Source organism: Sesamum indicum, linkage group LG4 (assembly GCF_026168435.1).
Source record: "Sesamum indicum cultivar Baizhima isolate 11 linkage group LG4, ASM2616843v1, whole genome shotgun sequence".
NCBI classification, from domain to species: domain Eukaryota; kingdom Viridiplantae; phylum Streptophyta; class Magnoliopsida; order Lamiales; family Pedaliaceae; genus Sesamum; species Sesamum indicum.
In genome coordinates this window covers 13,042,643-13,058,479 of record NC_142660.1, presented here as the reverse complement: position 1 = coordinate 13,058,479, position 15,837 = coordinate 13,042,643, and the positions used below count along the sequence as shown (strand labels likewise).

At 33.7% G+C, this 15,837-nt stretch overlaps 3 protein-coding genes across 3 annotated transcripts; 1 reads left to right on the top strand and 2 right to left on the bottom strand.

The window, feature by feature from the left end:
• Positions 1-968: 968 nt before the first annotated feature.
• LOC105160710 (uncharacterized) lies at positions 969-2,419 on the bottom strand. Its single transcript, XM_011078189.1, has 7 exons — positions 2,279-2,419; positions 1,969-2,188; positions 1,843-1,880; positions 1,698-1,754; positions 1,494-1,624; positions 1,156-1,264; positions 969-1,007 (listed from the first exon to the last, which is right to left on the bottom strand). Exons 1-7 carry the CDS (start codon positions 2,417-2,419, stop codon positions 969-971), a joined length of 735 nt encoding a protein of 244 aa, XP_011076491.1.
• Positions 2,420-4,275: 1,856 nt separating this feature from the next.
• On the bottom strand, positions 4,276-6,134 carry NRPB6A (RNA polymerase Rpb6). Its single transcript, XM_011077913.3, has 6 exons — positions 5,987-6,134; positions 5,791-5,824; positions 5,524-5,699; positions 5,353-5,404; positions 4,671-4,738; positions 4,276-4,588 (listed from the first exon to the last, which is right to left on the bottom strand). The coding sequence occupies exons 1-6, from the start codon at positions 6,016-6,018 to the stop codon at positions 4,519-4,521; spliced, it is 432 nt and encodes a 143-aa protein (XP_011076215.1). The 5' UTR covers positions 6,019-6,134; the 3' UTR covers positions 4,276-4,518.
• A 4,669-nt stretch (positions 6,135-10,803) lies between these two features.
• LOC105160509 (putative methyltransferase PMT15) lies at positions 10,804-14,580 on the top strand. Its single transcript, XM_011077912.3, has 6 exons — positions 10,804-11,754; positions 12,715-12,925; positions 13,029-13,326; positions 13,440-13,832; positions 13,933-14,010; positions 14,109-14,580. The coding sequence occupies exons 1-6, from the start codon at positions 11,008-11,010 to the stop codon at positions 14,356-14,358; spliced, it is 1,977 nt and encodes a 658-aa protein (XP_011076214.1). The 5' UTR covers positions 10,804-11,007; the 3' UTR covers positions 14,359-14,580.
• The last annotated feature ends 1,257 nt before the right edge of the window (positions 14,581-15,837 follow it).

Genomic DNA, 15,837 nt, shown 5'->3' with positions numbered 1-15,837 from the left:
TATTCCAAAATTAATTTCCTAATTAAGATAATTGTACGAGTAATTGTGTAAAAAAAATTCTCTCTTCTTTTCTTTTTTTTCTTAACTCTAGACTTAAATGAAATATCGAGGAATATAGTACTTATTAGTTAAAATTATTTAAAAAATACACAAAAAAATTATGAGAATTGGGTGGTTTTAAAGGTTTGATTATATGGGCAGCAATGCTACCTCTTTTCGTGGCGCTGCCAAATTTTACAAAAAAAGACAAAAATTATGAAATAGCCTGCTTTGTTCAAAAAAATTAGCAGCATCCTGATTTTTTCAAGAAAATTAATATGATCAAAATTGAGTTGTTTTCTGTTGTTTATTTATGGAATTTTTGTTCAAATTTCAAAATTGTAATGTAATAAGAATTACACGTTTTTACTGAATTAATAATAGAATATGAGTTAGAATAGTCTTGTCTAACGGGATTTTAGAGTGTCACTCCTGTTGTTGTTTTTCGGTTTTGTTAACTTAAGAAAAATAAATATTTTTCTTCCTTCAAACTAACATATTCTTACAAGTTTCAACATTTGAATATTGGAATTAAGACCACAACCTAGGAAAATATGGGTTGATATAAGCAGTTGAACTTACATAGTTCTTACAAGTGTTGATATCATGTCAGTAGAAAAATGGAGCAGAAACTGTAAGAACAAATTAGCCACCTCTATACCATGTCTTCATAATTCAATAACTATATATGCCCAAATAAATTTTTCATTGATCCAATTATTTACCTAAGTAGATTAAATAACATATGCATGCTATATATTTGTTCAACTTCTCAGTTCTCACAATGCAAAAATGTAAAGACCATTTATGCATAAGTACATACTAAATTTCTTACAAGAACTTGAATCCATCAAGTAATAAATTGTAAATTCTAATAAAAGAATAAGTCCATTCCAATGAAAATGGTCGTCGTCCGTCCAGTTGAATGCTTACTCATCTTTCACTTCTTTCTGACAAACTGGACAATGCTGAAAAACCAAATCACCAGATCAGAAAAATATATTTTGATCCCAATTGATTTGTTCGCATTAACCACTTCGTTATGAATTCTTATATAGATGTAATTAAGAAAGGCGACAAGAACCCTCCTAAAACAACGAGACTCTTATAACTCACCTTCTTAAGTTGCAACCAGTGTGTGATGCAGTTTGAATGGTAATGGTGCGCACAAGGCAACGTGGTTATCTCAACGTTATTTTTGAATTCAACACAACATATTACACACCTAAAAAGTAATAAAGACAAATACGCAAAAACTAAGTAAACAATTTTGTTCTTTCTTTAGTACATAAATGAAAGAAGTATGATGTATATGATGTCTTAAAGTTTGATGCTTACATTAGTTTGCCAAACTAGTGCTCTCAAGATCAGTACTAGCAGGAAACAAATATTGTCGTTTGTAATAATATTACATATAACTAACTCATATATTAAATATGGAAATGAAATCATACTCTTCCTTTTGTATTTTCTTTTTCTTTGACGACATCCCAGCTTTGTACTTAAAAGTCGGTAACCGTGAGATGAAATCGGCAGAAAGTCCTTTACTCTCATTGCCAATAGATTCTCCAAGTGATTGCAATTCCTAAAAGACACAAATGTCAGAAAGATTTTCGGGCTTGTACATAGTACTATGAATCGAGAAGAAAAACAACCACCTCATAAGTCATCCTATCAGGATCGATATTGTCCTCCCTTGTATTTTGTCCCGAACCCTGCAAATGGTACGTAGCAAAACCATATGTCTAAATTTTGCGATGCATTATGTATTAACTAGGATGTGTACAGGAGATGTACAAGTACCACGATAGACGTTTCTCTGGAAGATGGTCCAGCTTTATCTATAAGTGATAGTCGCTTATTAGAATATGCTACTAATGAAATAAGTTCATACTTTGACAAAAAAAAAAAAAAAGAAAATTTCATTACCTCCTCCACTAGAACTAATGTCAGAAATGAATAAATGATCGAAGTCATCCCCTAACTCCAACGATAAAGCTAAGGCTTCATCAAGAGCCAATTGTGAATTCAAACCTTTTCCATGATGGGTCTCGTCTGTGAAATACACGCTCCTATCTTCAATTTGATCATAGGGAGACGCTATCATCCCATGCTGATCATTGTGTTGAATATTTAGAAAAGCGTTTTCCTATTCCACAATAATAGATCTTATTAATAAATTTATCATAAAAATAAAAGCAAACGTTAATATTATCTATAATAACTTCGACATATATACCTGTTGCACAAGAACTTCCTCAATGTCAAGACCTGAAAATTCAGGGAACATTTCCCTCAGATGTTCCACTATTTCTGCTAGTGTCATCGTACCATCGACATAATGGCTAAAATCCTCGCTATTCCTCATAGGTGTTTCCATGTTCTATTTTTGCTTCTTTTTTTTTTCTAGTTGTCCGATCACTGAACATAAGAAGAATGAAAAATAGTGAATAGTTTAGAATCGAGGTGTAAGGTTACTCCATCAAAGTCAAATTATAAACTATGTAGTACGAATATAATGACGTATGCTATATTTTCACCAAGTCGTATGATGTATGTAAAAAATATTGTTACTTTTATTTAATTGATAAAAATCTTACATTATTAGAATGTAATTGGAAATAAAAGAGATATACTAAAATGATGAATGAACATAGAATTTTTATACTAAATCTTGATTTACATCATGTTCTTTTTAGAAGATCGTGAAATTCACCTTTAACTCTTCAACTCCTATGTTCCTGTGGTTGACGTTGTCCTAAGGAATTGAGATTACAAAAGTTATGTACAAAAATGTGATGATCAAAAACCTTTTTATCAAGATGATCATTTAAATAGTCATAACTTCCAAACGTGAAAATATTTTATTGAGCGGAAATAATAGTGGGGAAAAGATTAGAAATTATAACAAATCTTAAGCATTAAGTGCAATAAATATATCTTGATGCATCATATATACAATAGAAAACTAAAAATGGAACAAATAAGATGTGACATAAAGCTATTTTGCTTGAGAATGAAATTTCTTCCAAAATTAATGCAAGAATAATGTTCACGGTATTGAATCTCATCAATAATGCTTGCACATGCACTTCTATCAGTATTAAAGGGTAAATTACATCAATCTTGGTATAAAATTTATATTACAAATACTCTCTCGTTATTTAAAAAGTATAAATATTATCTTAATATTTGATGTAATTATATAACTAATGGAGATGGATGGTAATCATGGTACGGTGGAAATATCAAATTTACTGTTAATTTTTTTTTCATTTTTTTTCAATTTTAAAAATTATTAACAAGTCTGATGCTGTGAAATGACGCATTTGCCGCTCTGTGTTTATGCTTTGTGTATTTCAAAAGGGGCATTTTGGTCCATAATTTTTTTACAAAAATATATAAAATTGTAATTCAAATTTTAAAAGATCTAAAATTAAATGTCAACAAGCGAAGCATATGAATCTTGCTTAATTATTGTGTAAATCAAAATTCATGAAGATCTTTCTCAAGCATGAAAATGAAATTTGCATTAAACACATAACCTGTACCAGAAATGAAATCCAAACTTCACTTCTTTGTCCAGAAAGGTGTGTAATCGAATTGAGATTACATGCATGGAGCTATAGCACCGAAAACTTTTGTCCACTTTGGTTTATTATTTTTTATAATTTCCCGAGACATTTTTTGTTGATACAAACAGAACTTGTTTGCATCTCAATACTTTAGTCAATCTTAAAGCCGCACCTAGATTCAATTGCTTTCCTTCTTTCTTTCATGAATTTTGTTATTCGCCCTGGTTGTGGGTGGATTTCGTCTGCAGTTATCACAGGCAAATACCTTACATAACACCTTTCGATAAAAATTACAGAGTGTGGACGGAGCGAGGGATAGATTACAGTTTTCGAAACTCTTGCCCAAGGTGATGTCAAGAACAGTTCAATCAACCAAGAATTTGTAAATTGATGCATGCACATTCTTCGCAAATGAGCCCAACTTGTATATAATCACAAGCATCACATCACAAAGGATTTGTGGGGCCAGAGTTCAATCACAACCACAGAACAAAGGCAAATCGACACCATAAGCAGCCTAACGGTTTGATCTGGTATATCATGCAATGTCTTGTAATGATAATTGGGAGTTTCAGGAAGATCCTGCTGCATACTCTACAAACATGACATGATGTCAAGAACAGTTCAATCAACCAAGAATTTGTAAATTGATGCATGCACATTCTTCGCAAATGAGCCCAACTTGTATATAATCACAAGCATCACATCACAAAGGATTTGTGGGGCCAGAGTTCAATCACAAGCACAGAACAAAGGCAAATCGACACCATAAGCAGCCTAACGGTTTGATCTGGTATATCATGCAATGTCTTGTAATGATAATTGGGAGTTTCAGGAAGATCCTGCTGCATACTCTACAAACATGACAGACCCCAGACCTCTTGGGCGTGAAAGAACAAGAATCTCAGTCGCCTCCAACTTGTCTTTTCCAGGAGTCTTCCACTATCAATTCATCGACTCCCCAGTCTTCATAGCTGTGAATTACATTAGAGAATTTTGGTAAAACAACTAAGAGGAAGAAGTCAGGGAACAGTGAGTAGATACAGAGAATCTTACCTTCCATCAGGAAGGTAGCGACGAATGGTGAAAGGTATTTTTCTCTCTCGTAGCTCTTTCATTGCAATCTAAATGAGAGAGAACAAATGAAAGACCGGTGAATAAACATATTTTTATAACTTCAAGAAATGTGATGATACAACATCCTACCCAATATTCAAGAAAGGTGATGACCATAAGTGCAGGACAAGTTTCAGATAGAAATTGCAACAGGATGAAAATCTCATGTCAACTACTGTAGCTTGAAGAATGATAAACAACCGAAATATTAGCACAAATATAACAAACTCATAAAGTACACAGATTGGTACTTGAAAATGGCTTGCAACAGAAAGCCCTTTGATGTCTTAGAAACTTTGCAGAACATGCCTTACGTCGTGAGGAAGAACGAGTACAAGTCATGATATTTAAGCATTTTATCTCGCATAACAATTTTTTCTGCCCTGGCATGATAGCTAACTAGCAGACATATACCCTAGCTAAAAACATCCTTGCATCTAGTTATCTATCCATTCTTGGAGTAATCTTCTCAGCACATCTTGTAATACAAGAACCCACAAAGAAAGTAGAAGAAAGCCATCTCACTGCATTCTAATTACACGGTGATCACTAATTTCATGAAAAAATGCCAAAAAGGAGAACACAATAATCAACACTATATGCCATATTCACGAATATTTACCTCAAGTGGATCAGTCTCACCCTCCAACTCGACCATCACAGGGGCATTCATACTGTCCAACCAAAAAGAAAAAATAAACTCCCCGGATTACAGAAACAACTCAATCAATCCAAAATTAAGCACAAATCCAATCCACAACCCACCAAAAAATAAAAGAAAGAAGAAAAAAACCTTATCTGCAGAGCACGCGTGCCCAAAATCCTCGCGCGCTCGTATTTCGTCATGTATTTAGACGTTTTCCGCGGTCGTTCCACCGGTTCTTGCTCCTGCTTCTCATCACCGTCACCTTCGATTGGGTCGGGGCCGTCCTCATTGTTATTGTTCTCGTCTTCCACCTCTGCCCCTTCCTATACCAATTACCATAGCCGAAAAAGTAAAAACCTAAAAATAATCCCCAGCATCAATACTCAGGACAATTAAATCAAATGAGATTCTCACATCAGGCTCAGGCTCCAACGGCTCATCTTCATACCTAAACACAAAAAAATAAAAAAATCAAGGATTTATGTTGGTAAAACAATAAACCCTATAAAAAACCTAGTTCCAGAAAATCTGAAACTTGATTAATATAAAAGTAACCAAACAAGCAAGAAATTAAACACAATATTCGGAGAAAATGACGAATCAAACGTACGCTCCGTCCATGTCATAGTCCTCGTCAGCCATGGTTTCAACCGATCTTTTTCCTCTCTCAAACTTCTCTCTTTCTCCCGCTTGCTGCAATCCGAGGATGAGTCTGGAAGCAAGAATGTAAAATGAGACAGAGTGGAGAACTTTAAACGGACCGAGTCTTATAGTCTGTAGGCGGCCTAGCCCATTTAACAAAGATATTCGGACACAGGCCCAGTACAGGTGACAGAGTCCAATTATTACACCCTTAATGGCCCAAAATATGCTGAAAATTCTGGTCTTTAGCCCAGTAAGTAATTATATACCTTTTGGGCCGAGAATCTCTGATGATTTCGGGCCTATCCTGAAGGCCCAGATGAAAGATTACTCAGATCTAATTGAAATTCTTTGTGAATGGTTGATTAAATAATAGATGTAGCATCTTCATGGTCACGCTTTATGATGGGCTAAATTTTAGTTCGATTTAGGTTTAATTTTAACTAATTATTTTGTCAGTTATAAAATCAATCAATTACATAACAAATATTATACACTTATTATGTGGTACCCTTTAATTGCTTTCTCTCTCCATCAACAAAATAATGCGGTGACTTACAATTCAATCAACAATTCATTATTCGAGACATTGTCCACTTTACTTTGTAATAGCCTCTCGATTTTATTCTCACACGCCTCATTAGAGAGACAAATTGGGGCTTTTAAGCCGCTCAAGCTCCTCATCTGCAATTAATATGGAGCATTTGTCTACATCATCAACCCTCCAGACAAAAGTGCTTAGGACAGGCACATGGTCGTTCCCACATACGCTACCAAATGATGTAATTTGTGACTCAATCGTTGATATGTTGTGCAAATTGTCCGCTCTAACAGCTTTATAGTTTATTCTGAAAATCTGTCTCGCTAGGTAGATGAGATTTTGAGGACTTATAATTAGCAGCTCAAACTCTCCGTTTGCAATCAATACGAAACATTTACCTATATCACTAAGCATATAACAAACACACACAAGATTAGGTATTAAGAAATTAATTTAATTGAACTTTATCCCGAATGCAATTCCACCTAGAATGCGGAGCACAAGTACCAAAACAAAGAAAAAGGGAGCAACCATGTTATTAATACAAGAGCAATTGCGGCAGTGGATGTGGAGGCATGATCCAAGAAATACTAATCTACGTAATTAACTTATGCAAGATCCAAAGAAAATCCATCACTCTTTTAATTGAGAAAGAAAGCGTGAACTTGATATTTTCGGGAAATAATAATGCGCTTTCATTATATTTAGAGCATAGGAAATAGCTAATGGTCAACTTATTAGACATCCACAGGAACCTAAAAGCGCTAGTATTTAAATTAAACCGTGACTTTAAGGCCACGTTGTATATATAAGGTAAATTAACAAGTGGTGCCACTATAATAGTCTGATGACGTCGCGTTTTGAGTACTAGGCAGGAGTTGAGGAAATATTGGGAGAGGGTTTGGAGAGTTGAATCTCATACAATCATCTCATGTTGCATTAATTCACATTAATTGTACTGAAATTTAGGTTGTCATAAGTCAAACGTATAGCATCCTAACAAAGGACCTAAATATAATAAAATTTTAGAGTATTCACACACATCGAATCTGTGTAACCACTAATATATGGCAATCTTGCAACTTGTGATTAATCATGTCAAAAGATAAATTTCTTGATAAGACCGAGTTGATAACACTCTTCATCTGATAGAGGTCTTGAATTTGAATTCTACATATTCAGTGTATTATATCTTTATTAATTAAATATCATGAAATTATTGATGTACAGGGATGTATTCTTTAATATCTTAATGTATTATATGATGCGAACCAATTATTTCTAATTTTTTTTAAAAGAATATTCATTCTATTTTCCACACACGTCAATCCCTCAATATTTTGTGTCATTTTGCAAAATTGTAAGAACACCCTTTAAGTGGTGTTTGTATAAACTTTTTCTATTAAATAGAAAATACACGTATAATTATAATTATAATTTTGAAAAAATTGTATAAAACTCTCATGTGTTTTCAAAATTTAACTAAAAAAATCCCTGTGTTAAAACTCTCATTTTCCCCATGTGTACAACACCTTCCGTCAGTTCTGGATGTAGGGGGTCCTTTTTGCAGGGTTTCAAAATTCACAAAATTTTTATGGCTATTTATTTAACATATGTAACTTTTGTGCAATTTTAACATAACACAAGGGGTATTATGCAATTTTTCCTATAAATTTATAAAATCTTGAAGAATCAAGTGGTAATTAAAAAATGATTCAAAATTGCGTTATGCTCCCCATAGCAACCCTCATCCTTTCTCTTTTTGGGCAATTAGAATTTCACGAAGTCTTATATAGTTCATCCCAACGATCACCATTTCTCAATAGTCAACTCCCAATTAATCCGCACGCAAATCAAAATTTTGGAACCCATCCATTTTAATCTAACTAATTAATTAGTTAGTAACATAATAATTTCCATTATTGAGATTGAGAATTAAACTCATTCTTGCAAATCAAAACTAGTATTTTTATTAATCTTCGTTGCCTTGACGTTTGGCTACTTAATTTTTTATTGACATTGTTAAAACCATATGTCTAATAGTGCTAATTTCTTCCTTCTTAAGAGTCATTAACAAGTTATCTAATAGATATGATATGATTGTCATCTAATTAACTGTCTCATTTAAAAGTTTAAACGTTAAAAAATATAATTATTTAATATTAATATCTCTTTGTATTCAAATTATTTACGTGAAACTTTTATTTTATAAATAATTTTACCAATGAGTTTGAACGCAAAATCTCTTGTTTGATCCTAACTCATATATCATGTTAAACGGCTACCTCATTTAAAAATTTAAATTGTTAGTAAGTAAAAATCATTTAATATTAATATCTGCTAATGAGAAATTGCTCAAATAACTAATAAAAATAAGATTTTGCGATTGAGAAGTCGCGGGCCTGACTAGTTCACATGTGAGAATACAAATAATTTTTATAGTAGCATTTATTATTTAGTTTGAAAAATTTTAAAATATTCCATTTTATATGACACTTAAACATATTTAATAAAGTAATGTATAGCTATTTAAAAAGAATTATATAAAACTGAAATGAGTATTTAGAGTAAGATCTACTGCACGCCCTTAACAAATAAGATTGGGTCTCGAAATATGAACACATTGGCGATGAAAAAAATTAAATTAAATTAATATTGTGGCAAAGGAGTAATGCGAAAGAAATGTGCAAATTGTGGGGGTCTAGGGATTTTGAACTTTTGATATGAAATTACATTTTTATTTATGGACTTAGAAAAATAATGAAATATGCTATTTTTCGGGCAGATTTAGTTGAAAACGTTGTTAATGGGGAGTGATCAGATTAATCTCGTATCACTGGAAGAAATGTTTGTTTGTCATAGATAATTATCTTATAAAAATAAAAAAAATATTATGATAAATACTAATTAATTATAATTACTCAATAATTATTAATTATTATTTTTGCAGGTAACATTAAAATATTAGTTATACTTAAATACCATAGTAAAATTCAAAGCGGTGACTTCTACTTTGTGAAAGAAAAAATAGTATAAATGGCCAAAAAAATGGCTATTGTGATGTGGGTTCCACCCATACATGTGCTGAAAAGACCATGATACCCTTCACCAAATGCTGACATGATTTTTTTGTCATTATTTCCAAAATAATAAATAAATTATTTCCAAAATAGACATATACCCTCACTTAACAAACTAGATTTATGACCTAATTTTGAATTTATCATTATTGTAAGATTGAATTGACAAATCAAATGCATTTGTAAATTAAAAATAAGCCAAATAATATCCAAAAAAAAAAGAGATATTAATCTTAAGAAATTCTTACACAAATAATATTGGATGGAATCAAATCAATCACAAAATTAATATTATATATTTATCACATAATTAATTCAAATTTAACTTAAAAATATTCCATAGAATTGGGCCCGCTAACCCCACAGAATCTTTGACGCAAAATGTTGACAAGGACTAAGCTGCGACTGGATCTATTTAGCTGCTTCTGGACCCATCATTTTCCACAATCATTATTATTATTATAATTTTCCTTAGTCAAAAGGGCAATACCATTATTACTATATCAGTATTTATTCATGTTATATTATTATTAATTATTGCACATTAATATGGTCATAAATTAATAATACCACCTTTTCTACTTTAGATATGTCAATTTGCTATGTCATCTGCTTTTCTTTTATTCCTCTTAGCTTTTCTTCAGATCAGAGTATAGTTATTATGGTATTATTTACAATAATTATCTGTGAATGCAATTAAATTTATTCCCATGAAAATTTTTTTTCTTTTGAAATTTGGTCCGAATCAAGTTAGTTTCAGAACCTATCCCCCTTAATTCCTCTTTCATCTCGCCTTCCCTACTCCCATTCTTGAAGTTTTTAGAAAATCATATTTTTGTTTTTATACGATGAAAATATAATGTATTTTTATTCCACAATTTTATGAAGTTAATTAGGATATTTGGTCATATAGACTAAAAAACTAAAGTATTTGGAATGAAAAAATATTATAATTTTTTATTTTATGAGATCTAATATGCCATATTTTATTATTCTATAAAACTAGACATACTATAATTTTTAATTTTACAAGAATAAAAAATACAATTACCTCTATTGTGTGGATAAAAAATACAATCTTGCGCAAAAATCCATTGCCAACCCGTTTAATTAAACAACCTTAATCTCCTCTCTCTCTCTCTCTCTCTCTCTCTCTCTCTCTCTCTCTCTTTCTCTCTCTCTCTTACACAACACACACCTCTCACATGTCCAACTTGATTCTTAGCTTGTGTACCTTCCACACCTCAAATCTCTAACAAGTCCCCCACCCCCAACTAGAGTGTTGCTACTACTATAAACTCGAACATAAGTTTCGTTCATGTTCAGTTTGAAAGGAAGTGGGGGAGAGAAAATAGAGATAGGACAGCAATGGGGGGTACTCAAAGCCCACCATACTACACCCCACTCTCTAAACCTACGCCCACCGCCCCCTCTTACTTAAAGAAGCCCAAACTCTACTCTTTAGCCATCATAACCATCCTCTGCTCCCTCTCCTACCTCTTCGGTGCTTGGCAACACGGCGGAGCCACCTCCTCCTCCCCCACCTCCAACCTCGGCGCCACCATCCCTTGCTTCTCCACCTCCCAGAACAACACCATCACCAATACAAACACCCAATCCCACTCCTCCTCCTCCTCCAATGCCCCGAAGCTAGACTTCGCATCCCACCACTCCGCCGACGACGGCGGCGTCACCACCCTCTCCCCCGCTATCAAATCATACCCCCCGTGCGACATCAAGTACAGCGAGTACACCCCATGTGAGGACCAAGAAAGATCGCTGAAATTCGACCGGGACAGGCTGATCTACAGAGAGAGACACTGCCCGGAGAAGAATGAATTGCTGAAATGCCGGGTGCCCGCTCCGTACGGGTACAAGAACCCGTTTCAATGGCCGCTGAGCAGGGATCTCGCTTGGTACGCCAATGTACCACACAAAGAGCTTACGGTGGAGAAAGCTGTCCAGAATTGGATCCGATTCGAGGGCGACCGGTTCAGGTTCCCGGGTGGCGGCACCATGTTTCCTAACGGTGCTGATGCCTACATTGATGATATTGGCAAGTTGATTAATTTGAAAGATGGGTCTATTAGGACCGCTATTGATACTGGCTGTGGGGTAAGCTTTTTATTTTCCACATTTTTTAACAATAAAGAAAAAAACATTTTTCTCACTTTTTTTCTTGAAATTTTTTAATTTTGTTATATGTGATGAAAAACGGCATTCCTTTTGTACCTTGTGAAACTTTAATTGTGTGTGTGTGTTTTTTTTTTTAACATTCACGCCACCAACACATACAAAAACCTTAGACATGAAAATTGATCGAGAAGTCTTGCATCCGAGCCATTGCGTCTTTGGGTCTAATTAGGATTTGATTTTGAGGGATTGTACTTAATTAATGCAATCTAATCTATAGAAAGGATTCTGGCATCTAATGATTTGTTTGGGTGATTATTAGGGATAAGATTTGGTGATTTGACAAGACTGTGGTTTAAAATTAGCAAACCTGTAGGTGGAAATAGTGTGGGTGGCTGCCATTTTTGGTTAGATCCGCACACGTACAGACTACAGTACAGTTTGCCTGAATGATGACAAAAGAGGTTGTCTTTGGTATTATAAATTACTGGGGTCGTCAGAACACAGGAAACCGACTTTTCCTTTTTCTAGATTCTTTGTATTTTGCCTCAAGAAATCAAGCACCTTTTCTGGACAAGAAGTCCGTGCATGAAGCCTTTATACACATTGCACTCCATCCACATTGTCGCTTAGTCCTAGGCTCTGTTTGGTTCCAGGGAAAGTTGGGAAAAACGATTAAGAGTATGAAAGAGAATTTTCTAGAAAAATAAAAAAAAGGGTTGTTAGGGGCTAATTTTTACTGTTCATTAATGCCAATTTTTCATTTTTCTTAATTTATTGTGCCCAATTTCCCACCTAACAATGTAGGAGTTCTTGTTTTGTTAAACTTGGAACGAACAGGAAGAGATGACAACATTTGTGCTGCTCCTAACCTTGTGTTTTGGTTGTCGGAGTTGGAATTTTTCTTCTCTTGATTAATGTTTGTAATTCTAAATTTTCCAGGTTGCCAGTTGGGGAGCTTACCTTTTGTCCCGAAATATCCTTGCGATGTCGTTTGCACCGAGAGACACACACGAAGCGCAGGTGCAATTCGCGTTGGAGCGGGGAGTTCCGGCTTTGATCGGTGTTATTGCCTCCAAGAGGCTTCCTTACCCGTCAAGGGCTTTCGACATGGCTCATTGTTCACGTTGCCTCATTCCGTGGGGGCAATACGGTAATTTCCTTGCTTTATGGATCATATTGGTGTTTCATCTTATACAGTATTGCATTTGTTCTTGGATGTCATAATAATGCTAAAAGATTATATGATTGAATAGACGGTGCCTACTTGATTGAAGTCGACCGAATTTTGAGGCCGGGAGGATATTGGATCCTCTCCGGCCCGCCCATCCACTGGAAGAAACACTGGAAAGGGTGGGAGCGGACAATGGAGGATTTGAATGCAGAGCAAATGCAGATCGAGAATGTAACGAGAAGTTTGTGCTGGAAAAAGTTGATCGAGAAGGACGACATCTCTATATGGCAAAAACCAGCCAATCACTTGAAGTGCAAAAAGTTCCGGACTGTTGTACGAAATCCTCCGTTTTGTCCTGCCCAGAATCCTGATCAAGCTTGGTTTGTTATGTTAACTGCTTAGCTCAAAAGTTTTACAATAATTACTCCAAAAACGATACCGAATTAACATCATGTATGTTTCTTGCTAAGTCCTAATTTTGCAATCCTTGTAGGTACACAAACTTAGAAACATGTTTGACCCCTTTGCCTGAAGTTTCCAACAAGGAAGAGGTTGCGGGAGGCCAACTTGAAAAATGGCCAGAACGATTGAACACTATACCTCCTAGAATTAGTAGGGGGACGGTAAATGGAGTTACTGCTGAAACTTTTCAGCAAGACACGCAACTGTGGAAGAAGAGAGTCTCATACTATAAAAAGGTTAACAACCAGCTCGGCCAAGCAGGGAGGTACCGCAACATCCTTGACATGAATGCCTTCTTGGGTGGATTCGCTGCTAATTTGATTGATGATCCGCTTTGGGTGATGAATGTAGTCCCAGTCGAGGCTAAAGTCAACACACTAGGTGTTATCTATGAACGAGGGTTGATCGGGACTTACCAGAGCTGGTACATTACATCTATTTTTATCTATCTGTCCTCATTCTTGCTCTTTGATTACTGATCACTTGATTGTCCATTCTCAACGGCCTTGATCGCTTCGGTGCAGGTGTGAGGCAATGTCGACTTATCCTAGAACATATGATCTCATCCATGCTGATTCAGTTTTTACACTCTACAAGGATAGGTAAACCTGTCTATCTTAAACATGTTATCCCTTTTCCATTGAAATTAAAAGCAACAAAAACTGAACAATTAACTCAACTACACGGTTGTGCAATTTAGGTGTGAAATGGAAGACATTATGTTAGAAATGGACAGGATTCTAAGACCGGAAGGTAGTCTGATCATCCGAGACGATGTAGATATACTGGTGAAGGTGAAGAGAATAGCGGACGCATTGAACTGGGAAAGTCAGATCGTAGATCACGAGGACGGGCCGTTGGAGAGGGAAAAGCTTCTGTTTGCAGTGAAGTTGTATTGGACAGCTCCAGCTTCTTCAGCAGATGATGAGCAACAATCTAAAGCTACTTAGACATCTTCTTCCTTTGCAGCTAATCTATATATGTCCTTTTAACAGAAATTGTTCAGTTCTCTTGTTATTGATTATCTTATAGTTATAACTCTTTCTTGATCAAGCCCAAGTCAGATGAATTTTAAATTGTGATTAGTTGATAATCCATTATTTTAAGAGTTTTGATCAGGAACTCAGGGAATAATGTATAATTAATTTGCCACATGCATTATATTTGAATCTTGTATTTGCATATACATATATATATATAGTTCTTCTTTCTCTTGATCCAAAATCAAACCTTGGATCATGGATGGCCAGCTACCACATGATCAGGCTCTCCAATTTAGGGGGTGTTTTTAGTTAAATTTATTAAAATGAATTATGAACTCATACATTGCGCGTACACTGTTTTTATAATTTATAAGATATTAAATTAATGAAATATTAGATTGAATATAAAATATTGGGTTAAATACATTTTGATCTCCTATAGTCGCAATCACCCCCCTAAAGTAAAACAACAAAATATACCAAGTATGAAAGATAATAAAAACCCGTATGTCAAAATAATTTGTCATTAACAGTACAAAATGCCTTTCTAACTTTCTATATTTGTCATTTTACTCCCTAAAGTATGTTTATTAAAAAATCTTCCCCAAACTATTTATAGTGATTTTAAAATTTTAATCACTCATTTTTATTTAAACATAATATTTAAAATTTATAGCTTTTTTATAATATATATAAGATAAAAAAATTATTTTTAATTACAAGCCAATCTATGCAAATATGTTTCACAAAATAAATTAGTGATGTTAAAAGAATACATGTAAATACAGTAAAACCTCTATAAATTAATAATTTTGGGACCATGAAATTTTATTAATTTAGAGAGATATTAATTTATCGATAAATTAATATTTTATTAATTAAAAGAGAGATTTTTTAAATTCAGCAAATTTAGTACATATGTATTGAAAATAAATGAATTCATATATGTTTCATTGATTATATTCATGCATCAATCAATTTTTTATAACTAATTAAATATGTTCATGTATAATATCAATTCATTGTATACAATTAACTATTATATTCATAGACACATGTATCAATTCATTGGAATTTCTTAAATATACATGTTTACATTAATTCGTTGCACTTAAATAACTATTATAACCAATTAAATATATTCATGCATGATGAATGAAACATATACTACATAAATCTCAATATGATAATAAAATAATTCATAACACCCAACCATGTTTTCTCATCTAAAAGACATTGCAAAATCATTCATGAATGATCAAATGCGTAAAGCATTATAAACTTCATATTTTAGAAAATTACCATAATATTTATAATTGTATATTTATAAATTATTAATTTAGAGTTTTAATGGGACCTAATATTTATAAAGGAATTTTTCAAAAAATTATTATTTTATTATCTTATCGAATTTGATGATTTTTTACAAAGGCCCAAGTCGGGACC

What these genes read in the sequence shown, in the direction of transcription:
- LOC105160710 (XM_011078189.1), bottom strand. Translation starts at nt 2,419, where the DNA reads ATGGAAACACCTATGAGGAATAGCGAGGATTTTAGCCATTATGTCGAT. An exon ending in CCAGAGAAACGTCTATCGTG is followed by an intron (nt 1,755 to 1,842) that starts GTACTTGTACAT and finishes TACCATTTGCAG; the next exon opens with GGTTCGGGACAAAATACAAG. An exon ending in ACTGGTTGCAACTTAAGAAG is followed by an intron (nt 1,008 to 1,155) that starts GTGAGTTATAAG and finishes TTGGTTTTTCAG; the next exon opens with CATTGTCCAGTTTGTCAGAA.
- NRPB6A (XM_011077913.3), bottom strand. Translation starts at nt 6,018, where the DNA reads ATGGCTGACGAGGACTATGACATGGACGGAGC. An exon ending in CGTTGGAGCCTGAGCCTGAT is followed by an intron (nt 5,700 to 5,790) that starts GTGAGAATCTCA and finishes TAATTGGTATAG; the next exon opens with GAAGGGGCAGAGGTGGAAGA. An exon ending in ACGCGTGCTCTGCAGATAAG is followed by an intron (nt 5,405 to 5,523) that starts GTTTTTTTCTTC and finishes TTGGTTGGACAG; the next exon opens with TATGAATGCCCCTGTGATGG.
- LOC105160509 (XM_011077912.3), top strand. Translation starts at nt 11,008, where the DNA reads ATGGGGGGTACTCAAAGCCCACCATACTACACCCCACTCTCTAAACCT. An exon ending in CAGAATCCTGATCAAGCTTG is followed by an intron (nt 13,327 to 13,439) that starts GTTTGTTATGTT and finishes CAATCCTTGTAG; the next exon opens with GTACACAAACTTAGAAACAT. An exon ending in ATCGGGACTTACCAGAGCTG is followed by an intron (nt 13,833 to 13,932) that starts GTACATTACATC and finishes GCTTCGGTGCAG; the next exon opens with GTGTGAGGCAATGTCGACTT.